Raw genomic sequence first — 27,041 nt, 5'->3', positions numbered from 1 at the left:
GACCCAGCCAGGGTGTTCCATTTGTGTGCGTCTGTTAGCGCGTCACAGCGCGCTTTAATTTGTTGTAAAGGATTAGCCTGATTCTTCTGCACAAGGGTTTTTGGGGTTTTTTTATGGTGTTTATTTGATGTTATTTGAAGTAAACGTGCCATTGACTAAACCCTGCAAATCTTGTTTATGCCTGGATTGTGCTGAAATGGTATTCTCCAGAACACGTTTTCAGTTATTGATGACCTCTTTTATAATGATGGAGCCAGCTTCCCTTGAATGATTGTATTGATAACAATATGTGGCCAACAATCTATTTGCAACAATTCTCCGAAAGGCAAAAGAAAAGCATTTGCACACATGTGGAAAATAGGTAAATTTGCCGTTTTTATGCAATAATGAAAACAGAGCATGTTAGTTCAGATCAGACACTTCTCGCCTCCTGAGTGTTTTGATCTCTCTTGCACTGTCGTGTGAAGAAGGTATTTCTACTGCCCTTTTAATGACAAAATCACTAAGACTTAAAGAAGCAAGGTGACTCACCCAGGTAGGTCATAACTAGAACTAGAAGGGCAGGTGGAAAAAAGAGAAGGAGTACACACATTGCTTTTTAAGGCACAATGATCTCCCTGAGCCTCAGCTGCCTCATCTGTAAATGGGGATGATAATGGGGTGGCGCCGGGGGTCAAATGAGAGAGTGTGTGAGAAGCAGCACGATGCCCATACTACTAATGCATGGTAGGTCTGCAGGAGGGCAGTGCTGGCCCCTCACCGCAGGCTCCTTTCTACTCCCCCCCCCCCCCTTGTTTTCTGCTCTCTCTCTGCAGACGACCATTCCCGGGTGAGGCTGCTGGTGCTGGACGGAGACCCGCATTCCGACTACATCAACGCCAACTACATTGATGTGAGTCTTCACAGGGCTGGGCAGCCGGGCTCTGGGGTTGGTTGTAGCAGGCTCGAGACCTGTGGCTGTCCTCCAGCCTCCCTCCCCCACAAGGTGGCCCTCCCAGAACGTGTCCAGAGGGGTCTGGGCCCTCCCTGATTTGTGTAATTAGCATAACCCACGTTGATTATCCATCGAAAGCTGCATCCTCTTTGGGGCTGGCTGGAGTAGCCTGCTCTGTGGGGCCCCAGGACAGCTGCCCGTCTTGTTCATTCATGCATTAATTCATTTGTACGTGTGTCTGTTTGTCCATCCATTCATTCATTTGAAGGTATAGCCATTTATGCAACACAAATTTAAAAGTGTGTGCTGTGTGCCAGATGCTATTGGAACCATAAAACTAAAAGCGCCATGGTCTCTACCCTTTAAAACCTGAGCAGGAAGATAAGCTATGCACATCAATAATTCCAGGGCAAACTGGAAAGTGGTAAGTGTCATATGTTCAGATAAAATGCTGCAGGGATTCAGAGGTTGGGGGGGGGGATATCGCTTCTTCCTTCAGGAGTGCAGAATGTGATATGAACCAAAGCTCCAAGCACAGGATGAATTTAAAATTAATGAGGGGGAAGATGGGCCTCTAGTTAGAACAGCACAAACCAAAATGTAGCACCTGGAAGCCGAGAGTATGTAGCAGCTCAGGTTGAGGAGAGCAGAGACCATGTCATGGGAATAGTGGAAAATAAGATTGGAGCTAGATCATTGGTGGTTTACGAACAAACTTAGAAAGCCGGACTTGATTCTGGAGGCAAGAGAACGCTATTGGAAATTTTTGATCATGGAGGTGATCAGTGCAGAGCTGAGCTTCGGGATCATTTATCTATCGCCAAGGGTGCTTCGGGATCATTTATCTATCGCCAAGGGTAAGATTGATCCGAGGGAGGAGAATATGGGATTCAGACGCCCAGTTAGGAAAGGGGCTGCTTCACCATGGAAATGAGAGAGTCTGCAAAGGGGAAGCATGGCCACCAGGGACAAATGGACATCCTTTCATAACCCATGCAAGCCAGGCTTCTCAGGACCTCAGCTAGGAGCCTGGGGGCCTCGACGAATGGCAGAGATCACCTTGGTCCCTCTGACACCCAAGTGTTTCTGTAGACAGGCTATGAAGTGGAATGGTGTGCGCTTGAACTCCCCCTAATCTAGGCTGATCCAGATGATTCATTGATTCTACAAAAACTTATTGAGCTTTGTGGTAGTCATTTGTCTGTTTGCTCTCAGATCTATTTCTCGGCCTTCCCCATTCTGCTTTGCATTGCTTATCTGAGTATGTGTGTGATAGGGTGTACCTGTGAGTGTGTGTGCGTGAGTGTGTGTGTGTTGTGGCAGGAAGGAGGGCAAGCCGATCCCGGCAGGGAGGGCTGTGATGGGAGATTGGAGGGCGAAAGGAGAGCTGGTGTGCAGCTCCTCCCTCACTTCCTCGGGTAGCAGCTCTGGCAGGGGCCACATCCCAGCTGTGGCACCAGCTTCTACCAGGCAGACCCACCAGAATTCCCGCCTCTGCCTGGCAGCCCCAGCTCCGGGGTCTGGCAGCTTCTCTGTCTCCAGTCGTCCGCTAGTTCTAGGGGCAGTCACAGTCTCCTCCTGGTGCCAATCTCTGCGTCACCCCTCTGTCCCCTGGTTAGCATCTCAGCTCCCCTGTCACTGATGTCATCACCCCATGCTGAATTCCCTGCGTCTGAAACACCCAGAGTGGTTTCGAGTCCCCCCAGGGACCCTGGCTTATAAAGGGCCTTCCCGTGGTCAGGACCTGGGGCTGGAGTTTCAGTGGAAGTCAAGGTAGACACAGTCTCTGTCCCTGTGGCCCTCCCAGGAAAGTTCACAAGGAGATGGCCAGTTCAGAGCAGCCTGTCTCGAGCCTGGACAAAGCACTCTTGAGTATCCGCCCATCACAGCTCTAGCCTCTCCCTTGTGCATCTGGTGTTCATTTCTCAAACACTGAGTGGGTCCTCCAGTGTGTGCTGGAAATGCAGACCCGAAAAGGGACTCACATCTGGTGAAGGAGTTGGGTAAGAAAAGAGACCCTCACAGAGCAGGGCCTGTGTGAACATAAAGGAAAACCAAAGCTTTGGTTGGGGTGGGGTTGGGTAGTCAGGGGAGCCTTCCTGGAAGAGGTGAAACAGTGCTGCCTCAGCCAATGAGTAAGAGTCCAACAGGCAAGAAGGACTGATAATAACCTAAGATCACCTCTTGTGTATCAACATTACTTAACTAGGTACCGCAACCTCACAAAGTAAGTGCTGTTACTACCCATTTCCAGATGAGTTAGCTGAGGCTCTTGATTAGTTATGTAACTTGTCCAGGATCACACTGCTAGGATGTAGAGGAGGAGGGAGCAGAAGTCTGAATCAGGGGTGGCTTCCCCACCGTGTTCTGCTGGCTTAAATAATAACAGTAAAGCAATGACAACAGCCAGTGGATCTAAATGAGTCATGTCTGGGCCCTGTGGTGGGTGTTTGTAAAGGAGTCAGTTTATGGAGACCCCTCAATAACCCCCCAAGTTAGGGAATCATCCCCATTTTTCAGAAAGAGAAGCTGAGGTTGAAAGAGATTGCAAAGCTTGGGGCGCCTGGCTGGCTCCATCAGTTAAGCATCCATCTCTTGATTTCAGCTCGGGTCATGATCCTGATCAGGGTTGTGAGATGGAGCCCCATGTCAGGCTCTGTGCTGAGCGTGGAGCCTGCTTGGGATTCTCTCTCCCTCTCCCTCTGTCCTTTCCCTCCACCTCTCTGTCTGTCTCTCTCTCTCTCCTTCTTTCCCTCCCCCCACCTCTCTCTCTCTCTCTCTCTCTCTCTCACCCCCTCCAAAAAAAAAAAAAAAAAAAAAAAAAGTTTAAAGAGATTACAGAGCTTTAGTACAGCCATGCATCGGGTCAGCAGCAAAACCAAACTAGGAACCAGACCGGAATAGCTCCCAGTCTGGGGCCTTTCCTCCTGTCCCTCCCCATCTACTCCCAGACAGCACCTTGCATCCAGCACATAGTGGGGACTCAGCATGCAGTTAACCAGACTGAACTAGTTCCTTCCAGTTTCCCCTTGACCTTGTCTACAGCCGAGTACTTGTGACAACCCCAAAGGCCCACATGGGGTCTGCCGGCCCAAGGTGCCATATATAGCTTTTGTCATCTGAGTGGTAACTCTCCGACAAAAGTTAACTTTCCTAGAGAGACGCTCCCCTAAATAAACAAAGTTGCATAAGCATCTGACTACAGTCAGAGCCAAGAGGCACTTTGGTACATTACAGGCAACAAATGAAATTGCTTCAAATGCAGGTGAATCTCCGTGACATCAACGCCGAAAACACCTCCCATCCCTGCCAGGTTCTATCGTTACGGTGCATTCTGTAAGCTTCTAAGGATAAGAAACCAGGGGTCGAGGTTAAGATCCTTGCTCAAGGTTACATGGCTGGAATCCTGTTCTCTGTGCACTAAGGACACCCCACCACCTTCTCCCTCTTGGAGAAGTAGATTGTGCAAATAGGCCAAACAGCCTCTACAAGATGCTGTCTTCATATGTGACATTGGTCTCTGCTGGATCTCAGTGGTTAGAGTCAAAAGTTCACGAGACCAGAGTCATGAATTCAGCCGTTGTTGGGCCTGTTGAGTCTAGGCCTTTCTGCTTACTAGCCTTAGGATCTTATTTACTTGTTCTACTATCTGTAAAGTGGGATAATAATGCTACCCCGGCAGAATATGATAACCAACATATCTGTCAGTCTCCCATTAGGAAACAGGCTCACTCAAAGGGAGTAACGGAGGGGCAGGGGAGGGGGTTAGCAAGGTAGGAACAAAGTTAAGGGAAACCAACGGGGTGGGGTGCAGTATCCCTGAGTTAGAAACAGAAGCCTCTGACAGTCAGTGCCAACCTCAGTGGCCTGATGAGGGCAGATCTAGAAGACATACACCCCAGCCTCCCCATGGCCTGCTTCTGCTCCCCCATTGGCTGAACCCAACTGGAAACCAGAAGCCATGGAACCCCATGATGTAGTCCATACAGGTCAGCATCCATCCCACAGCACAGAGCAGAGTCTAGAAGGGAAAAACGGGAACATGGGGGGGGGGCGGTGGAGAAGACACCAAGCACCTCCTAGCACCCTGTTATCAATATGGGGCAGAACGGGGAATGAGGAATCCCATGATTTCTGAGCCTACTGTGTGCTCTAGCAAACTTAAAATTCCTGTAGTCCTTTTGGGGATTCCTGGCAAGACACACACTACATAGTTTTCTAGGTCCTCACTCTTTTGCCCTGCTCTCCACCCCTGCTGAAATCCTCCTGGACATTTGCTCTCAGAAGAGCTAACTGCCCACGCTGGAATCATTTATCCACAATTGGTTCTTGACGATCCATTAAAACAACTCCATTTGGATAATGAGCTGGATGGGGCCAGCCCTGTCTGTGTCTCCAGAGGCCATGGTTCTGCTATCATCTGAACCATCCCACTGGCGGGTTTGTTTGCACACCCGAGAATGTATTGGCCACTTGAACCTGTTATAAATTACCGGTCTGGAAATAAATATCGTATCTGGGTCCCCAGTAAGTAACAGATGCGTAAGTTCAGAGTGAGATAAATGTGTTTTGGATGCAAGCCTCTTTCCCATTGCTCACAGACGGATGGAGGCAGGCCCGGTGCTGGTTTGCAGTCGATCTGTGTGCTGTGTAGGTGGGACTTAAATGAACTCAAAGTTCTTCTAAGGTTAGGAAGTTTTCTGAACCAGTCCTTGGCAAATCCCCAGTAAAGCCCCAGTCGAGCAATACATTTCCTTTTATCTCCTTTGCTGAGGAATCTCGTGGTTAGAACGTTTTCTCTTTGGGGACTCGATGGGGTCTTGGAGACCAGAGAGGGCCTCTTGACTCCCATGCAGTGCACAGACAGGCCCACAGTATGCATGCATGCATGCATTCGATACGCGTTTATCAAGGCTGATGGCCCAGGCCGACTTGTCGGTGCTGGGGACATAGCCATGAGCAAGCCGGATACAGCCCTGCCCTGTCGGCCCTCTCATTCCACTGCAGAGACAGACAGTGAGCATGTCCATAAACAAGGAACATTCTGCCATTGAGTGATAAGTGCCCTGAAGAAAAGTAAACCGGAGAAATGAGAGAGGGGCCGACAGGATGGTCAGGGGAGGCTCTCTGTGAGGTGACTGACAACCAAGCGGAAGCCGGGCTGGAGTGAGAGAGCAAACTGCCGAGCTCGGTGGGGGCAGATGCACCCTGCACAGGGAATGGCCTGTGCGAAGGCCTCTGGATGGAAACGTGACTCCTGTGTCTGAAGAAGAGCAAGATGGCCTGTGAGCCAGGGCAAGAGTGGTAGGAACAGGGCATGCTGCCAGAGGGGAGGAAACGGGAACTCCATTAAGGGTGCCCCAGCCTCACCTCGGAGACCCGTTTATGCATATATGCCACCCACCGGCCTTTGCTGAAAGCTGCCCCCAGCTCTGAGTGCGGGCTCCACGGCCCATGGGGAGACAAGTACGAAAACCGTATTGCAGCTCATGTGCTACATGTGTTGTTGGGCACATGCAGAAGCCTGCAGGACTGCTCAGGAGGAGGGAGGTCTCATTGGAGGTGTGGTGCCGGAAAGCTGGGACATAGGGCCCGTGGGAGGGCATGGAGAGGGACACCTGGCAGGAGGCTAGAGACGGGTGATTAGTCCTGAGCTAGAACATCCGGACATGACTGCACACACCGCGGGGAGCCACTGCAGGCTGTTGGGTGGGGAAATAACGTAATCCGATGTGCACTGCAGAGTTCACTCCGGTCAGAAGCAGATGGGAGATGGGACCGGACTGAAGGCAGGGAGGCCAGCAAGCGGCCAGTGCTGTGGCCTGGGTCAGGAAGGACAAGGACTATAACTAGGAGTGATGATGCGGCTGATGGAAGAGGGTGGGCTTGAGAAACCACATCCTTCCACACTCTAGGGGACTATTTTCTGTTCCCAAACCTACTCAAGAAAATTCCCAGTGTCTGATTCTTCCTGCAAGCCTGGGAAACCCTGTCCATCTTGACTTGAAAGAACAGAGAGCTCCTTGTCCCTCTCACCTCCCTTCCTACTTCTCATGTGTCAGAGGGGGGCTCTGTTTTGCATTAGAGGCAGAGCGGTGAGGTGGGAAGGGCTTCTGATCTCACCATCTCCCAAGCGGTCACGGGAGGCACCCAATAGATGTTTGCCAGATGACCAATAAAATACTAATAAGATAAAGTCATGTATGTTAAATCTTAGACTACAGTGCCTGGCGCATAGTAACTGCCATATAATCTTAATAGAAACACTATATTGTAAATCTAAGTACCCTCATTTGACAGCAAAAAAGCAATGGAGGCACGAGGAGGTTAAGTGTTAGCTCCAGAACACACAGCTCCCAAGGGTTAGAGCAGGATTCAAACCCAGGCCATCGGGTCCAGAGTGTGTGCACATGACCTCCTCCAGCCGTACCTTATTTAGCTGTGCTCCCAGCCACTTGTTCATTGGACATTTGTTCTGAGTCTCACACTGTGCGAGAGTCTATAGAAATTTTTTTTTAAACTTAGAGGAGGCAATATTTGTCCTCAAGAAACTGATAATTTCACTAAGAAGTTAGCAAACAGTTTATTTAGGTGGGGCTGTTGATTCCTAGGGACTGTGGTTAATCCAGCAGTTCTGACCACGCCGCCGGCCCTGGCTTGGTGCTGACAGTGAACTCTGGCACCTCTAGAGTATGCCCAGCAATGGGAAGGTACGTACTAGGTATTTATGGAGCAAGGGGAAGACTGAGGTGGAGAAATACACTGGGGGCTCAAAAACGAGTCTTTGAATCAGGAAGTGGATCCAGAACTGGAGAGAGGCCACGTCTGTTTCACCATAAACCATACAGATGGTAATTCTGGCTCATTTCCTGAGTGAGAGGGCCTGGAGGCAGCTCATCCCCTCCCTGCCAACAGGATAGAAAGATGGATCACCAACATTGGAGACAAAACTAGGGATTCATCAATGGTTTGGGTTTGTTTTCTCCTGAGATGGATAACCCTAAAGCAAAGTGGATTTCAGGGCTGTCAGTGACCTCTCCTCCAGCAGGCTCTGTAACTGGCATCTGTAGTTTGAAAAAGTATCTATCCATCCATTCGTTTGCTCACTCATGTATTCATTCCATAAATACTATGTCCAGTGGTATGTACTAAATGCAAATCTTTATCCAAAACTTGAACTCTACCCAGTATGATAGAATTCCTCTCTGGAACTAGAAAGGGGATCCCCCAAGTATTGCCATACCCAGGCAAAAGAGAAGGCTCTCTTCAACCTCTTCCCCAATGATGAGGGTTATGGAGCACAGAGTAACCCCACACCAGATGCGGCAGGGCCTCCTGGGACACTGAAATATACAGGGATATCAGAAACTGGCCTCTGAATCAGAAAGTGGCTTTATCAGCCTCGAAGTCACAGCTGCACGGGGTCCTCCCTGGTGAGTGGGACTTTTAATTCCAAGCCCTGCCGTGTGGCACAGAGAGGCCCTGTGGCATTCTTCCCCAGTTTTTTCTAATTGTTACTAATGCAAGGGGCCAGCGATGCAATGGTTGTCTTCCATCAGGTGCCCTACAGAGACTCACAGTGTTCTGCACAGTTAGGACCCAGGAAGGACTTTTTGGTGGTTTATGTCCCACAGAAACGCCACAATTCCTTCTCCACCTCTTTCTGGGTACATGGGCGTAAGTAACAGCCACCCAGTTTTGCTTCTGAGGCAAGCCCGTATGGGCCCCTTCCAAGTTACTACTCTAATAGCTAACGTTTAGTGATTTAATAAGGGCTTGCCATACGTTACTTATTTCATCTTTGCCACTTCTCTGGGAAGTGTCTAATGCTGTTCTCATTTTGCCTGTGAGGAAAGCATGTCTTGGAAAGGATAACTATTAATATTATGGTGTTTGCGAGCTTTGACTGGAGGCCCTTCACTCTGCTTCTCTCCTGTCATCCAGGGATACCATCGACCTCGGCACTACATTGCAACTCAGGGTAAGTGCTCCCCTTTTCCTCGAAGGGGGCCTCACCCTTCACTGGAAGAGAGGAATGGGCTTCTGCCAGCAAAAAAAAAGTCCCACAAACATAGGTCCCTGGGAGCGTCCATTTGTTTGGGAAGGAAGGAGGTGATGAATTCAGCTCTCGGGGGGAGGGACGTGAGTGAGAGATGAAGGAGGTATCGCTAGGAAATGGCACAGGCAGGGCAGACCCAAAGCCTCAGCCTCAGGCACGTGCCCTCAGGATCCACCATCCAAAACTAGGTGCCTTATCTCCTTGATGAGTGTGTGCCTAGAAGAGAGAAGTACTCCGCCATTCTGGAAAACAACTTGGCAGTCCATTATCAGAGGCTTAAAAATGATCCTACCTCCCGAACCCTTTGGGGAGCAAATCCTGTGGATAATTACATATGTGGACAGTGACATATACAAAGATACTCGTCACAGTGTTATCTCTAATAGGAAAAAAGTGAAAAATCTTAAGTGCCCAACAGTTGGTAGATTGCTTAAATAAAGTGTGATACTTCTATATTATAGAAAAATTATGCAGTGAACACGTACCATGCTTGGTAAGAATCTTTAAGAGCATGCAAAAGTGCACATAATAATGATGCATATAAAATGCATATAATAATTTGCTTATTACAGCAAATGCATATGTATAAATACATATATATATACATATACAGAAAAATGCTATTCAGATTTTTATATCAAATACATGTATTTTGTAATTGTAAAAGCAATGAAGGCCCAGGACATTGAAAGAAATTTCCAGGGAAATTGCTTTGGACTCTCAGATCCTATCTCGCTTTCCTTGTCCATTTCTTTCCCCTCCCTCCTGTTTGGGCTCCAGAGGAATGCTCCTTGTGTTTGTCAAGCTCAAAATCAGGCCTCTACTGTTTGCACTGTGAGCATCCGGCTCCTGGCAGCTCTCTGTCCTCCTCCCCGCCCCCTGCAACCCCAATTTCCTCCCTGTCTCTCACTGAGGTTCTGGAGCCCAATTTTTATGAAAACTCCCTTAAGCTATTTTATTAACCCATAATATAGTCCCAATAAGGTGATGGATGGGGGGCAAGTGCGGCTGGGGGACAGCCTCTGAGCAGGAGGACAGCAGAGGGAAGAGGAAAGGGTGTGGACATTTCCATGGGTGCTGTAGACCATGCTAGTTTGGAATGCCGCTTTGCTTTTCCATACTCTGGCCCTGGTCTCAGTGACTCAGGTGTCCCAGCGAGAATCATCTGGCCTCACTCTCGCTCACCTGTTCTGAGCCTGGACCGACCAACCAGGAGGGATGGCCTCTTGGCTGCCTTCTTGCACTTGTGGTCTTTGACCCTGTCACCTTCTCTGTCGGCAGGTCCGATGCAGGAGACTGTCAAGGACTTTTGGAGAATGATCTGGCAGGAGAACTCGGCCAGCATCGTCATGGTCACGAACCTCGTGGAAGTGGGCAGGGTAAGCCCCTCCCGCAATTACCTGGACAGAGGTTGCTGGCCCTGCCCTCCTGAGCATCTCTCTGTTCTGTGCCTTATGGCATGTGCCCCCACTCAACACTTCACCCTCACAACAACCTGCGTGGGAGAAATCCTCACCACTGCTTCCCATTTGGGGAATACGGCCTTTCCCCCCGAGTCATCCCTTTCTCCACCCTCGCTCCGTTGATGACGTCATCTCATACCCTTTGGGGAAATGAAAGCCATCAGACATGAACGCTCATCTTCACACCACAAAGCCACAATTCTACTTGCATCTACAACCATCTTCTCATTCTTCCCCTCTATTATCAGGGTGAACCATAAAACATGGCCGTTTTTTGTTGACCCAAATGGTAGACTATCTGCTGTTTCTATGGAAGAAGTGACTCTTGCCCTTTCAAAGGCAATCCCAGTGCCTTGTATCACAGATTCTATGCAAGAATTGTCTCATTTCCACTCTCACTCGAAACTCTTTTTCTCATTGCTAGATTATTCCCCTGAACATACGGAACATCCTGAGTACCTTCCCCCTGAAAATACAAAACAGGCAAACAAAAAGGACTCTCTTGTCCTTACTTTTCTGCCAGACTCTAAAGACTCACACACAGGCTCTGTTTCTGCACTCCAGTTCTCTTCTCCCCTCTCCATCCCACCCATAGTGAGACAGTCAGTATCACCAGCATCCTTCATGCTGACGAATCCAACCGCCACTTCTTTCTTCTCATCGAACTCAGCCTCTCAGAGCATCTGACCCTTTGCTCCCTTACCTCTAAACCTTGATATTCCTCAGGGTTCAGGCCTTGGTCTCCTGCTCTGCTCTATCTCGACTCTCTCCTACGTCGTCCTTAGCTACTCCTAGGGCTTGGAAATGGGACTGCTATGCCCAGCTTGCTTTTGCTCACTTGGTAAACTGTGGCATGTGGGTGGGTGGGCTGCTGGGTTGAAAGGCAGGGTGCACAACACTAGAAGGAAGAGGGCTTCTCTACTTACCATAGGAACTAACCGAAGAGTGGGCAGGTAAGTTTTTGTTTTGGCAAAGAACCAGATAACCCATTAAAATAAAGAGTCCTGGCCTCCAAGATCATGGGAAAGAGAGAACCTGGGCTGTCATCATAATCCAGGAAAGGGCTGTGGACATCTCGTGGCCTCATAGGGTTCTAGGGCCAAGAGAGACTTTATCCTTGAGCTCACTCTCACCTCATCCCCTCCCCAGCTTTACAGATGAGGAAACAGACCCCGAGGGGCTGGAGCATCTACCCCTTAGTCCTCCAGCCAGAGCCTGGCCACGATCTCTAACTCTTAACTCTCATGCTAGTGTCGTGGCCCCTCCACTCACAACTGCTCCCCAAGGACCCAGGCCCAGGGAGCAGCTACTGTGGACAAAAAGGCCAGGCTAGGATTTAAGAATTCAGAGGCAAATTCCAGCCCGTTCTATAACATATCCCATCTTGGAGACAGAGTCCCTCGATGGACAGTTCATGAATCTAATTTGGATTTGGGGAGGGAACAGGGGAGCAGTCTCTTGACGGAACTCCTGCTAGGAGCCAAACACCGTGCCTGACGCTCCCTGTGCATTACTTCATTTTGATTCCAACAACTGCACGAGGCAGTGTTTATGGTAATTATTTGGGTGGCCTGGCTTTGCATCCTGGCTCCATCCCTTTGTGACCTTGGACAATTTTCTTAGCCTCTCAATGCTTCTGATTCCTCATCCATAAAACGGGGTGATAATCATATCTGTAAAGGTTGTAGTGATAAGCGATTAAAATAATACAGGTAAGGAATTAGTAGAACACTTAGCAAGCAGTGTGAGATACCGTAAGCTGTCAGTGAGCGTTAGCTATCCGTATTAATAGGAAGTTGAGCCTCCGAGAGATTTCAGCACTTTTTGGAAGCTTCACAGCTGCTGAGCGTTAGAACCAAGCAATGCATCCGTTTGCCTGCCAAGCCTGTTGCGCTATACCAGCGTTTCCCTAAGTGGGTTCCATGGGATGCTAGTCTGCAGGATGCCTAGTGAGAAGAGGGTTCCATGGTTAAATACGTTTGGGAAATGCTGTGTACTTTTTGCCCCTCTCGGAGAGTCGAAAACACATTAGCGTTAGCACGTTCAACGAGCTGAGGAGTCTTGTAGCAGAGCGGCCTGTTTAACTTTGTTTAATCCAGCATTTCCCAAACTCATTTGACCACAAAACCTTTTTTTTGTTTGTTTTTTTTGTTTCTTGTTTTTTTTTTACCTAACACCTATTAGCACCCAGCGGAACACACTGTGGGAAATGCCACTCTAGCCCGCACGGCGTCCCCCGGAATGGTAATGCTTTTGTTCTTTTTAGGGGAAAACAATGATCTCTTTTTCCTCCCTCGGAATGTGACCTAGAGTCCAGTGTGGGACTGGCTTGTCACCAGCATCTGCACCCACCGCCTGGGCAGAGAGCCGTTGTGCAGACTCTTCCCTTTTAGTCCCGCTCCTTGCATCCTTCTCCCAACCGAGAGCCTTTCTCCTTCCAGCCCCCAGTCACCACCTCTGGATAGTAATGGCCCTCTCCCCAACCCCTCTGCTTCCACCCCCTCACTGCTTCCCACTTTTATTCTCATCTCTGCTCCGCTGACACCGCCCCACTGCCCCACCTGATCTAGCAGAAAAAGGGCTCAGCTAGAGGTAGAAAACTGGCCCCGTGACCTGGGACCAGGTATCTGACCTCCAAACTCGAGCTTTGTTTCCATCTGTAAATGGGGTAACACCAGCTGCCTATCTCACCTTGATTGATTCGCTCACCTAGTATGATAATGGACTTGGAGATTTTAAGGAGCTCTGCCAAAGAAGGTACTACCATTATTCCTAACGGCTCCAGGGCCTTTGGGAGTGGGCGTGGCCCTGTGCAGCTGGCCAGTCCCCAGCCAGCTGACAACCCCTTGGACCGAAATTCCACCCAAATCGCCCTCGGGTATATCGGAGCAGGAAGGCCGGACGAGGCGGCTGCTCACGCTCGGCCACGCACTCATCCATCCTTGTCTCTGCCCTTCCTCACAGGTGAAGTGTGTGCGGTACTGGCCGGATGACACGGAGGTCTACGGGGACATTAAAGTCAGCCTGATTGAGACAGAGCCCCTGGCGGAGTATGTCATACGCACCTTCACCGTCCAGAAGGTAAGCTTCCCCGTGGCTGCAGGCAGCCTGTGCCCTGGGCAAGCCAGCTGTTCGTTCATTCAGCGCACTCGCTGAGCAAGGGTCTGCTCTGTGCCCACCCTGTGCCTGGCTCCAGGGACAGATCAGCAGTCAAGTTGGATGTGGATCCTGCTCCAGAGGATTCCCTACCCCCTCTAGCGGGAGGGACAAACAGAATTCAACAGACAAATAAATGGACTGATGCCACATGGTGACAAAAGCCGTGGAAGAAACCTGCCACGAGTGCAGACAGCAAGATGAGGTGGACAGAGAAGGCTTCCTGGGGGAAGAGGCATTTAGGCAGACAGTGATGGATGAGAAGGAGCCAGCTGAGGGAAGAGCAGGAGGAACCCTATGCCAGGCAGAAAGAAAGAAGTACGCAGAGTCATGGGGAAAGAAGATTGCAACATGTTCTAGGCCTGTGGTTCTCAGCTGGTGGTGATTTTGTCCCACAGGGAAAGTTTGGCGATGTCTAGGGACATTTTTAGTTACCAGACTTGAGGATGGAGGGTGCTGCTGGCATCTGTGGATGGAGGCCAGGGATGCTAATGAACACCCCGCAATGCACAGGACACCCCAGGCCCCAACAACAAAGGATTATCTAGCCCAAAATGTCCATGATGTCAGGATTGAGAAGTGCTGGTCTAGGCATTGAAAGGAGGCCGGCAGGGGCTTGATGAGCAGGAACGAGATTGCAAATTAGATTTATCATTTAATTCCTATTATAATGATAGCTAACATTTATTGAGCAATTACTAAAGCAGGTGCTTTTCATTGCATACATGAACTCACTCAATCCAACAACCTCTTGAGGGAGGTACTATTATTACTCCCATCTTACAGGGTAAGAAAATTAGGCACCGAGCATGTGTGTCAGTTGTCCAGAGTTGCCCAGTTGCGAGGTTGATATGGGGCACACTGCTCCTGGTAGCCCCCTCTCCAAGCCAGGTGCTCCTAAAGGCCTGCATCTGCAGACTCAGGTGAAGAGCCAGGAGGGAAGGGCACTTCTCCATGACAACAGGTACATCGACACAGCCTTAGGTTGGTTCCTTAGAAGCAGAGCCTGAGACAAGGATTTGGGTGCATATGGTGTATCCAGGGACCACTCTCAAGAGAAACTTATAGGAGAGGGAGGGAAACAGGAGAGAGAAGGGGAGGGACCTGAGCAAGGACAGAGTCTTCAGCAGAGTCTAACCTAGGCCTGATCCATGGGGGCTACCAGAGCAGGACCTGCACCACAGACTTGGCCCCCTTGCCTCGATCAGCTCACTGACTGAGAGGGCACCTCCAGCCCAAGTTGGGTCCTGTCAGCTGAGGGCACCTCTCCAGAAAAGGGGAGTCACTAGCAGCCAGCACTCCTACAGCTGAGGCCCAGGGACAGAGGCCACAGAAGAGGACCTGGCAGGGCCCCCATCCCGTCTGGCATGTGTGCAGTTAGTCCAGGGAGTGAGATGAGTAGTGGTGACGTGGGGACCCATCCTGGGCCCCACACCTGAGCAGGGAGGCCTTAGAGAACTGCAGGCAGGCGCTCGGCAAACACTGCCCAGGTCATTAGCTCAAAATCGGTTCCTGAGCTGGGGATCCAGAAACAATAAGCAGAAAGTGGTGTCCGCCCTCGAAGAGAGCACAGTCCCATCAGGGAGGGAGGACCCCTGATCCATGACCGCAGTGGAGGTGGTGAGGGCTCAAACAAGGGCTTCCCGGGGCTGAGCTGACCTGGAGAATGGAATGAAAAACTGAGTGTTCCTGAAGCTGTTTCCTCTTCTGCTATTTCAGCTCATCCATGAGGTCCTTCATCTGGGCCTTTGTTCACTCCCACCCGGACTCCTGCCCCAGCTTCCTATGGGGCTCTCTGCCTCTGGTCTCACCCCATCTCGGTTTGGGTTTCTGGGAAGCCGACCCTGAGGCAGGGCTTTGGGTGCGCTTGCTGAAGCTGGAGGAGGAGCTCTGAGAAGGGGAGGAAGAGAGGGAGGTGGGACAGGGCAGCAGAAGGAGCCAAGCGAGGGCGTGCTCTCAGCTGGAGACCAAAGCCAGCTGGATCCCATGGGAGCTCTGGGTCATGAACTCCACCACACAGCTGATCCTGTCTCGAGGCAAAGGAGTCCTCTGTTCCTCCATTAGGATCACGCAACGTCCTGGTTTGCCATCCTGGCTTTAGCACCAAAAGTCCCATGTCCCAGGAAACCCCTCAGTCCTGCGCAGACTCACCAAGTCAGCTGGTCACCCTGCTGTCCCGTCAGCCCCTGAATGCCAGCTACCCACCCCCACCCCCAGGGGAAGCTGCTCCTGGCGGCTGAGCAATTCTCTGAAGAAGGGGGGAGCTGTGGGTGTCTGCAGCCAAGACCCAGGAGCTGGGGATGGGGACCCTGGCCCAGGAAAGGGGATCTGGAAGGGCACCATCAGGGCCTTCTGCACTGCCCCCCAACATACGCACTCAACTCCAGGCTGCACATAGCAGCCAACACAGTCCTCCCAAAATACAAGGGTGATGATGCCCTTCCCTTTCTGGGCAACCTCCCCAGAGCTCCCCAGCGAGACCCAGCGTGAGATGCGAGGCCTTTTAGCAGCCAGCATTCCCCCAGTCCCTCCTGGGGGTGCCCTGTTTGTGATTCTGTGCACGTGCCGTGCTAAGTCCTGTCCCCATGCTGTGGCCTGGGCTGCCTCTTGGCCTATGAGTCCTGCCATCTCTTCCACGGGGCAACACTCAGGCCTCAATGTCTCATAGTGACTAGGAGTGCAGACTGTGGAGGCCGACAGCCAGGGTCCAGACTGGGTTACAGGTCACGAGTTGTGTGACCTGGTTGTGTTCCTTAACCTGGCTTAGCCTCAATGTCCTCATCCATAAAACAGAGATAACATAAGGACTGGTAGGAGGATTAAATGAGTTAATACACTGAAATGTTCAGAAGAGTAACAGGCATGCAGTGTGTGCTCAATAAATGTTAGCTGTTATTTTCACTCTTAATGTATTTCAAGACTCAGGTCATGCATCACCTCCTCCAGGAAGCCTTCTCTGATTTCTCCTTCCCCAGGTGGGGTTACCTGACGCTTCTTTAAGCACTTTAATAGGATTATCCACTTAGGAGTTCTGCCTCTCCAGCTAGACCATGAGCTGCTCCAGGGACAGGGACTGTGGCTTTTGTTTCTGCCTTCACAGTGCCTAGCACAAGGCTTGGCACAGATAACCCTCGGTGACTCTTCCTTAAATGAAAGAATGATCACTCTTCCTACTTGGTGCTCTCTGCATATCTGCAGGAGATTGCAAGGTAGGAGAAAGTGGGTAGGGGCACCGCATAAGCATGGGCTCCGAGGTGACACCTGACTACAGACTGGGCAGAGAAGTGCCCTTCGCCTGCAGGGTGTCAGTGAGGAGTGGTAGGACTGGAGCCCCAGGCCCCACTGCCCCCATCAGTCAGAGAAGCTCTGCTTTTGTTTGTTTCCTGTCTTATAATTCTAAATAAGAACCTAATAGAGGAGTCGGACACTTTTTTTTAAAATTTGAAAGCCATGGAGACAGTGAGGGAAGCAGACCCCAGTCACTGAAAGGCCTTGTGTTCCACTGGAAATGACTTGAACTTGGTGTTTAAGACCAACCTTTCTCTGAGTCTGTTCTGCTGAATAGAAGTCCTATGACACCCTTGTCAAAAGGACAAACACTGTGGGTGTGTTATAATGCCCCCTTGGGGATGGAGAGTGTACCTGAGCCCACTGAAGGCTCTGAGAAGTCCTGCAGCAAAGCCATACTACCTCTACATTACCTACTTCCACGGCTCCCAGACGCAGCGGATCACAGGAGTCACCCTGTGTGGCAGCCCTTGCTCATCCTGGCAGGGTCCTGTCCTCCCTGACGGCAGGGAGGCTGGTTCCTCCGTGTGGCAGCCGTGCTCCCTGTGGGTGCTGGGCGGGCATGTGGGGGTGACAGCTGGAGGAACAGAGGCCCTTTCTCTCCTCAGAAAGGCTACCACGAGATCCGGGAGCTCCGCCTGTTCCACTTCACCAGCTGGCCCGACCACGGCGTCCCCTGCTATGCCACTGGCCTCCTGGGCTTCGTGCGCCAGGTCAAGTTCCTGAACCCCCCCGAGGCCGGGCCCATCGTGGTCCACTGCAGGTAAGCGACGGCCTCCAGCTCCAAACAAGGCTGCTTCTGCAGGGCTGCTCTCAGGGAGGGAGACGCAGCCCTTCCAGTGGCCTTTCTTCTTTGCCGTCAGGACTGCCCTGCCTGTCCCCAAGTTCAGCCCAGGTCCCAAGGTCTGCGTGGGACAACAACAGCAAAGTAATAGCAGCAGTACCCGTGGGTATCATTACTATTGCCCTGAAATAGTAAAGCCCCCTGGGGACGTGGGCTCACACTGACAGCGTCTGTTACGTGTGCACTTGGCACACTCCTCATGCAGCCTGGAGGGGTGGGTGTTAGCATCCTTCCCATTCTACAGATGAGAACATCGAGGTGCTGAGAAGGTGGGCCCTTTGCTCGGGTCACGCAGGTGTAAGCCAGCAGCGCTGGGAGTTGACAGGCTTTTCTCCAGTCGCTCTCCCTCGGCCGCTTGCCATGGCAGCGGGGCACCTCCGTGGAAGTATGCTGCTCTTCAGTTCTGTTATTTTAAAACTCAATTGCTGGCCTGCAGGGTCCTTAACCGAGAGTAAGTGGACAGCGCCAGGCTTCACCTTATTATGGAGAAGAGGTATTTTCAGCTCTGACCTAGAAAGTCACATGGGGAATGACTGGCACATCTTCCAATCCTCCTAAATGGAGATGAAGTGTCGTGTCAAGGGCATTAAGAATTGGACCAGACCTGAAGGCTAGCTGGCCCACACACTCCTGCCTCCCTCTTCCAGTGTGACCTTGGGCCCAGCCCAGCTTTTCAGACCCTGTGTGTTCTTGACTTATGCCTGCCCTGGTGGTGTCCACGTCAGTCAAGGTCTTGAGTGAAGCCACAGAGGGACTCCACAAACTGCAGGCATCTCAGGGCCAGCCCCTTGTCACTCGGCATCCATTTACCCTCCCCACGGGAGCAGGTGGGAATTAGAGACCCCAATTCACAGAGGAGGTCACTGAGGGTTGGGAGGTAATAGTCGCCATCAGCCCTGGACTCTCTAAGCATTTTGCATATATCCTCTGCTTTATAACTCATGACAGTTCAAGGACAGTAGAACGTTAGCTCCCAAGTCCTGTGTCCCAGAGAGCAGCCAGATAAATTGTCTCCCTTCCTCTGCTCTGGAGTAAGGGAGGAAGGGGGACGATTTATTAGGCTCTCTTTGCACGATGGCTCTATGTCTTTCCTCCAGAGCCAGTCCGCCTAACACGCCTGGCACAGTCGTCCCCACTCCTGGGACCATTCTGAAGATGAAATGTGCTGGCTGCCATATACTCGGCGCCTAGGAGAAGTCCTGACATCTAATAAACACTTAAAAACGCTACTGTTCTCTGCCTCTAATACTGGTCCGCTCCCTAGACTGTTAATTCTTCAGAGCAGAAACCATGTCTGCTTATCTTCATATCCCCACTCCCAATCCCAGCATCTAGTGCATACTGGGTGCTCAGTAAATACTTGTTGAATTTAAGTAGCTACAATTTACTGAGAAATTGTGACGCAACTAGGCATAGGGCTAGGTAATTTACATGCACTGGACTCTTTCAGCATCATTTCGTGCAATGTACATGTATTGTGCTATCAATGCTACAGGGTGGGTCTATTTATTATCATCAGCCTCATTTCATGGCTGCGGTTACTGAAACCCAGAAAGGTTAAGTCGTTTACCCAAGGTCACACAGCTAGTAAGTGGTTAAGCCAGGATTGGGTTCCATGGGTCTGACCCCAAGTATGATAAGCTCAGTTGTTATGTGAGGCTGAAATACAGCTCAAGTCCTCAAGAGAACCCGGTAGGGAGGCAGGTTATATGTGTGAGGTTTATGGGCACCAGGCAGGTTGTTCACCCATGGTGGATCCAAGATTCAAAACCAGGTGAGGATGCTTGTTTCCCCTAACACAGATGGAGGAGGAGACTTCAGGAAGACGCCAATGAGTGGCTGTTTGTGCTCCCTCCTAGACCCCGGGGTCTTGCTTTTCTCACCTGTAAAATGGGGTGAGAAACTTCCCAACCACCTCGCAAGGGAGTCAATAGGTAATGTTTGTAAAAGCACTTAGAACAATGTGTGGTACTTTGTAAGCATTAAGTGAATGCTTGCTAAATGAGGACAACAAAAGTAAGCAGGTTCTGCTAAAAGAGCCCCCAGTGCAAGCATTGCTCTCCCATTTTACAGAAGAGAAAGCTGAGGCTCCAAGTTCACTTGCTTGCTCAGAGTCTCCCAGCAGCACTAGGATTCAGACTGTTGTGTCTGACCTCCGCAGCCTGCTGCCTCTTTGCAGGGTCCTTGGGACAGGGCTGAGTGGTTGTGGGGGCGGGGAGCGTCGCCTGGGCTAGTCCCTCCCCGAGATCCCTAACACAGACACTGTCCTCTCTTCCAGTGCGGGAGCCGGAAGGACTGGCTGCTTCATCGCCATCGACACCATGCTCGACATGGCCGAGAACGAAGGGGTAGTGGACATATTCAACTGTGTGCGTGAGCTCCGGGCCCAGAGGGTCAACCTGGTGCAGACAGAGGTAAGTCCTGGGGGACTGAGCTGGGCAGCCAGCTGCAGCCGTGGCCAAGGAGAAGCAGGGTAGAACAGACACCCATGGGTGGGGGTATCCTGTAGAGAGAGACCTGGAGTGGGAGAAAGGGAGGGAGGGAATACATGGCTTGCTACAGTGGGGACCACAGTAGAAGCTAGGACACTGCTGCCAGCCCTGAGGTCCCACAGGGCAAGCACTTGCACCAGTGGGGAGTGGTGGTGAGTTCCCTGGCTCTGAGGGCATCCAAGCAGGGACCAAATGGCAACTTTCAAGGATTCTTTGAATAGTATTCCTGCCTTGGTGGAAGGAGAAGACTGTGTGCCAAGCATTGCTTCAGTCCCTGCCGGAATGACTTCATCAACAAAATTATTGAGTACTTGGGCTGGGTTCTAGGGATTCCAAAAGAGGTAACACATAGCCCCCGCCCTTGAGGGAAAAGCAGACCTTCACGCATCCCTCCATCTAGGTAGAGAGCCCAAGACCCGAGGGAGATGGGAGGAGTTCATCTTTATTGTTGAGCACCTACTATGTGCCAGGCATCACGCTAGGTCCTTTATATTCAGGATATTATTTGTACTCCTCACAACAAGGCTGTGGGGTGGCTCCTACTAGTATCCCCACTTTATAGATAAAGGGTCCCTACGTCCTCACAGAGGTGGACAGTGGTGGAACCTGGGTCCATGTGACCCCAAGGCCCATGCACTTTTCCCTGAACCGTACTCTTTTGTTAGGCAGCCTTTTCTGCCTACCCTACTCCTCAAAGCCATGGCTTGTTCTTATAACAAGCCCATCGTCTGGTTCTAGGCAAGCCTGTGGGTGCCCAGGCAGTCAGCTAGGGCAGATAAGGAGCTACATCCATCATCAGTCCTGCAAAGGCAAGTTTTGGCTTTGGGCCTGGCCAGTCACTGCCGGCTCCGCAGAGAATCCCCTCGCTTACAAGCATATGCACATAGGGAGCCTGCTGTGGGCTCTGAGCCAACTCCCGCAGGCAAACGTCTAGACTTGGTGAGGCTGCAGGAAAGACGAGTGGCTGCTTTCTCTGTTCCCAGATTTGTGCTTGCAGAAGACAGGCTCACTGGCTGGCGCTAGACACAGGGTCCCTGCTGTCTGGTGCAGAGACAGACATTCAGATAGATCATCATGATGCATCTGGATAAGTGTTTGATGTAGAGATGGGCCAAGCTCTGCAAGAGAACAGTCACTCAACAAACGTTTGTTAAGGGCCTGGGAGCAATAGCAACAGCTTCCACCTGGTGCATTTGCAGAAGACTTTCCAGAGGGAATGAAGCAATGGGGGCCATAGCAAAGGGAGCACGGGGTTCCAGGGGAAGAGAACAGCAGGTGCAAAGGACACAGGTGGCAGGGGGGCCCAGGGTTCAGGAGCAGACTCTGAGACAAGGAGCTGAGGGCATGTGGTTTATTGGTGAGGTGATCCCAAGACTCACTGGGTGGAAAGCAAAGAGAAGGAAAGAAAGCCAGTGTGTGTGACACTGCTAAGGGGTTTTGCAAGCTGTTTCACCCTGTGGACACCTGGAGCCCAAGCGTGCTGGGAGCTCTGAGGTAGTATGGAACATGCCCTCCCAAATATCCTACCTGGGAGAGAAGGAGCTTAGGTATTTCTGCCCCAGCTCTCCGGCTGACACTGCTTGAGGGCTCCTTCCTGGAGTGCTGACTCTTCAGCCCTGCTGGCTCGCCCTGCACCCAGCCCCAGTATGCTCCTGGGACTAGAAGAAATCCCTCAGCCTGAATCTCAGGTGCTTGCAGTAAGCAGCCTTCAAGGTAGAGGTGAAAGCTGACAGAGGCAGGCACCAAGAGCCCATGCTGCAGCAGTTCCAGAAGTTTCTAACTGTCATCAGTGACTACACTGTTGAGTCTTACAGTGTAGTCTCACCCTTGCTCAGGCGATCACGAAGAAACAGGGAAACTTGGCCCTTCAGGGTTTTGGAGAGGAAGCTGTGATTCTGCGATCTAAATCCTGCGCATCCTTCGCCGCCATAGGATTATGTTTGGGCGACACACGCCCAGGCCGCTCTTCTTCTCACCCAGAACCCTATCTCTCCTCTCCTCTCTGTGGGTTGGCAGGAGCAGTATGTGTTCGTGCACGACGCCATCCTGGAAGCATGCCTCTGCGGCAACACAGCCATCCCCGTGTGCGAGTTCCACTCTCTCTACTACAACATCAGCAGGCTGGACCCCCAGACCAACTCCAGCCAGATCAAAGACGAATTTCAGGTATGGGCAAGTCCCGGGCTCGGTGACCCAGCCAACTTCAGTGGCACTGAGCACATTCGAGGGGTTTTCTTTGCGAGAGTGGGTAAGCCTAGTGCTTCCAGTGTCAGCTGCGTTGGGCAGCTGCAGAATGAGTTCCAGAACATTCGGTACATAGCCACGAGCAACTATTAACCAGTCACTCGGTGACTGCTGACACATGTTTTTAATTGTGATCATGTGTTTAAACTAACTTAGTTCTAGTCTAGTCCTAGTTGTGGGTGGAGACAAGTTTCTAAACATAGGTGTGAGTCTCGTGCTCCGCCGGCCCTAAAGGGACTCGGGTTTTCTTGCCATTTCTGTACAATTAGAGTGTATTGGTCCTAGATCCTCACTACTCAAAGTGGGGTCTGGAGTCCAGCACCATCAGCTTCACCTGGGAGTTCATCAGGACTGTAGAATCCTGGGTCCCACCCATATCTACTGAACAAGAATGTGCAGTATAACAAGATCTCCAGATGATTTGTCTGCACATTAAACTTTGAGAAGCACCATCCCAGAGCTCAGCTCAGCTCAGGCATGGCAGATCTGCACCTTGCAGCCCATGTGGCCAGAATGGTGGCAGCTTTGGTCTGGAGGCCTGGACATATATCACTGAGTAAGCCAAGAATCCAGCCTGTTGTTCTGAGGTCTGTGCCAGGGTCATCCCTGGGCAACAGGAGCTGAGAACCAGGCAGCCGGAAGCAAGGAAGTTTCAGGAATTGAGGGGCAAGGGCTCGGCCCATGATTCCATGGGCAGATACCCAGCCAGGCCAGATCCCCCATGCTCCCTCAAACGGAAGCTTTATTGATTGGGACGGGAGACCAAGTGCAGAATGGGGGAAAGATGGAGGCCACAGCCCCCTCCTGGGTGCACAGAGCATCTGGTCTCCTGGCTGGACAGTTCAGCTCTGGCCCCACACTTGCAAGACTCACTCTGCAGAACATAGCCCTGAAATTTTCCAGATGCCTAGATCTTGCCCCCTGGGGATCTCTCACCCATCCTGAGCAGCTCGTTCCAAAAACCACTTTCTCTGAGAGGAGCATTGGGGAAATCCTTTCCCTCCTTCCATGACACTTCAAGGGATGCATAACACTCATTAGAGATTCCCCACCCCCAACCCCTGACCTCCTGGCTGGTCCACCCTTTACAGAGATGAGTAGGTTGACAGGTGTTGGCAACCTGTTTCTGCTCTGCACGTGGGCGTGCCGCCTTGCAGCCTTGGCATCTTGAGGGTGTCACACAGCCCCAGCAGGAGCTCTCAGCTCCCAGGGCATGGAGCAGCCAACAGGAGACGGCAGCATATCACAAGGGAGAAGAACAAGTCCTGGGGGTGGGGGGGCGGGGACTGGAGGGCCAAGCTTGGAGGACAGAGATAGGATGGGGTAGGCTGAGTTTGAACCTCGCTGTCTGCTGTGTTTGAGGCAACCGCCTAAGCAGTGCCTACCTATCTGTCTTTGCGCCCTACAGACCCTCAACATCGTGACTCCCCGAGTCCGGCCCGAGGACTGCAGCATCGGGCTCCTGCCCCGGAATCACGATAAGAACCGGAGCATGGATGTCCTGCCTCTAGACCGCTGCCTGCCCTTCCTTATCTCGGTGGATGGGGAACCCAGCAACTACGTCAATGCCGCTCTGATGGACGTAAGCTGAGACCTGGCTGGCACTCACTGGGAAGTCTCTTTGAGGTGGAGATGGCTGGAGCCCAGGGCACTGACACCCCACACCACCACCCCCAGACAGCCTCTCCTTGCTTCTCATCTTCTGGCCCCAAGGACCGTTGCTCCCCCTGAAGGCTCTGGCCCAAACCTATATACAAGCTGTGTTCTTGGCTCTTTGCTCCCATAAGCTTGGAAAGAATGGACCAAAGGCATAAAGTGTGTGTCCATGACGGTACAGCACAGGCCTGCCCAGTCCCCCCTCCTGCTCCCTATAGAGCTGACTTTCGGCCTTCCGTTCAGTTCAGGAAACATTCTATATGCCAGGCCTTGGCCTGAGCTCTGGGAATGCAAGATGGTACAGACGTAGGTTCTGCCCTCGGGGAGCTCCCAGGCAGGTTCCCAGATAACCCCTGTGCAGAGGCAAGAATGAGACTGGCAGGTAGTAGGTGATCAGTAAGTGGTTACTGGACAAGTGATGGGATGTGGCAAAGGGGGCACAGAAGGGGACAGGCCATGTTCCTGACTATTCCGTCAGGGGCACTGTCTCGTGCTTTCTCAGCATCAAGTCCAAGAAGGGCACTCCCACCCTGACCTGGTTTAGGAGTCATGACCCCAATGAGGAGGTCATGTCCTTGCCCCAGTGAGTCCTTGCTCCTGACTCCTAGGCTTCCCCACTGGGTCCTTCAGCTCCTTCCCGTGGTCATCCCTCCACCTCCTGGATGTAGAGACGTTTGCAGCAGGAAGGAGCCGTGGATCATCTGGTCTCATCCTTGTACTTTTCAGCAAAGGAAACTGAGGCCAGAAAGAGGAAGAGACTTGCTCAAGGTCACCCCCAGAAAGCTAGTGGCAGAGCCAGAACCCAGAACTCACTCTAGATTAATTCCGTGGGCCTCCCCACAGTTTGTGCAATCCAGGAAAACACAGACATCTTGCCTCCCGAGGCTCAGGACCAAGAATACCATTGCCTGATTGGAAATAAGCCCTTCCAGATTCCCTTCCCCACTCATGTCCAAGGTCACGTCCATCCAGCCCACGTGGACTTCCCATCTCCCCCAGAACAGGCAGGAATGTGCAGTGCCCTCTCTTGGGGTCAAAGCCAACTACTTCTCTGACCTCTGATCCTCCTGAAACTCTCCCCAAGGGCCCTTGGTGTTGGAGGCAGAGAAGTGATGGGAGCTCAATGCCTATCAGCTCTGTCGGGGCCTGCCCTGGCCTCTGTCCACAGGGGGAGTCCTCCACGGACTCCCTCCTATGGGTCCCAAAGCAGGGAGCTTTGTCCTGGTCAGATCAAATAGCTAGAGGTGGAGGGGAGACCTCTGGCTTTAGCTTAGATCCCTCCAGGATCAATGTGTGCATGTACGTGTATGTGTGCATGTAGGTGTGTGTGTGCACATGTGTGGGGGGGGGAGCGGGGCAAGAGATGGGGCCTGGGGGTGTAATCACACTTCCAAGTTCCTCATTGCTTTTTCTCCCACTTGTCCCAGCTCCCTCTCCCTGGCTTCCTCATCTATGCAGGGAGCAAACATGCTTCTGGCCTCGACTTAGTAGGTTAGATGCTGCCTGGAGCCAAATGCCTTCTGCCAAGCTCTGGTGCTGATTGTGTTCTCTTTGTCCACAGGGCATTTCTCCAGTGAGCCATCACCGGGCCTTTGCCTTTCTTACAAAAAGAAAAAAGTCCTTATCTGTATTCCAGTTCAGTCTGTGCATTATCTGGTAACCATAGCAGCTTTGCTCCTAGCAGAAAAATATGAAGTCCTCTGGGTTAATTTTTAATGTTTCCCCTGGTAAAGGATGATGTTATCCATGAAATGGATTGCTGGCTGATCCCTGAAACCCGGCAGGAGCGCGGATCTTGAACATATTTTCAGATAAGGCTTAGTCAGGCATACTGGTCTAATAGAGCATTTATCACAGAGACAGAGAGAAAGGAAAGAGCACTAACATTCACTGAGTGTTGGGCACCATGTCGGGACCTGAGACTTATCCTGATTCATTCTGTATTTGAGTATTACTGTCCCCACTTTCTGGATGAAATACTGAGGCTCAGGGTATTTGCATGACTGTCTCCAGGTTGACTAGCTCAGAAAGGGTGAAGCCCAGGGTCCGGAGTCTGTCTTTTGACTCTTAAAAACTAGATTCTTTTCCATGTCTAGAAAGGGCTCAAAGACCTGCTACCTGCAGCTGGAGTTTGGGTTTTGGAGAAACTATTCTGCCCCCCCAGCCCCACCCCCGCCCTTTGACCATCCCACTGGCCAGGAGAAGGCCCTTGGAAGACGGGACCCTGGTATCTGCATGACATCCACAGTCACAAGGCATCAAGAAATCATTTATGTAGTATGGTTGGCAGGGTCTTTTGCCTGGGTCTTCCCCTGGTTTGGATGGGCAAGCTCCTCTTTCCTCCCCATCTTCCTGCTGCCACAGGGCCCATCTCTCAAGAAAGCTTGTTGAGAAGATAGGCTGTGGACAATCTCCGGTTTCACGGGCCACTAAAGGAGAAGGCCTCCAATCTTTCCAAACACCTTCTCACAAGATACTGTAATAAATAGGGCCCCGCCAAAGCTTCCCACGTAGCCCAGACTCTCACAAGCTATTTTCTGTGGGCCTCAGTTTCCCTGTCTGTAACATGGAACTGAGTATATTCGTTTGCTTGCCTGACCTGTACTGGGGGTCTCGTGTGTCAGCCACGGCGCCAATGCCAAGGATGAAGAACCACGTCAGGGATGTTTCTGTCCTGCCAGTGGGCTCCCCGCCTGTTCGTGTGTCCTGGTCTTTTCAAATACAAATCGCATTCACTGTGCATGACAACCATCCCAGAATGGGAGTTTCGATTCCCATTTTCCAGATTAGAAAGATCAAATAACTTGCCAGGGCTTAGCACCAAAAAAGGGGGGGGGGGCACTCTACAAATGATGCTCGGATGGATGGATGGATGGATGGATGGATGGATGGATGGATGGATGGA

General features: G+C 51.5%; 1 protein-coding gene across 1 annotated transcript in view; it reads left to right on the top strand.

Moving 5' to 3' along the window:
• PTPRT (protein tyrosine phosphatase receptor type T) overlaps nucleotides 1-27,041 on the top strand; it is a 753,869-nt gene that overhangs the window by 694,124 nt on the left and 32,704 nt on the right. The window contains exons 16-23 of the mRNA XM_035006339.1: nucleotides 816-892; nucleotides 8,879-8,915; nucleotides 10,275-10,372; nucleotides 13,421-13,537; nucleotides 17,509-17,663; nucleotides 20,023-20,158; nucleotides 22,253-22,402; nucleotides 23,889-24,062. Coding sequence (XP_034862230.1) covers nucleotides 816-892; nucleotides 8,879-8,915; nucleotides 10,275-10,372; nucleotides 13,421-13,537; nucleotides 17,509-17,663; nucleotides 20,023-20,158; nucleotides 22,253-22,402; nucleotides 23,889-24,062 — 944 coding nt within the window. The remainder of the gene's footprint in view (nucleotides 1-815; nucleotides 893-8,878; nucleotides 8,916-10,274; nucleotides 10,373-13,420; nucleotides 13,538-17,508; nucleotides 17,664-20,022; nucleotides 20,159-22,252; nucleotides 22,403-23,888; nucleotides 24,063-27,041) is intronic.

Source organism: Mirounga leonina, unplaced genomic scaffold (assembly GCF_011800145.1).
Source record: "Mirounga leonina isolate KUSES-001 unplaced genomic scaffold, KU_Mleo_1.0 Mir_150, whole genome shotgun sequence".
Lineage (NCBI taxonomy): Eukaryota > Metazoa > Chordata > Mammalia > Carnivora > Phocidae > Mirounga > Mirounga leonina.
This window is presented reverse-complemented; position numbering and strand designations above follow the sequence as displayed.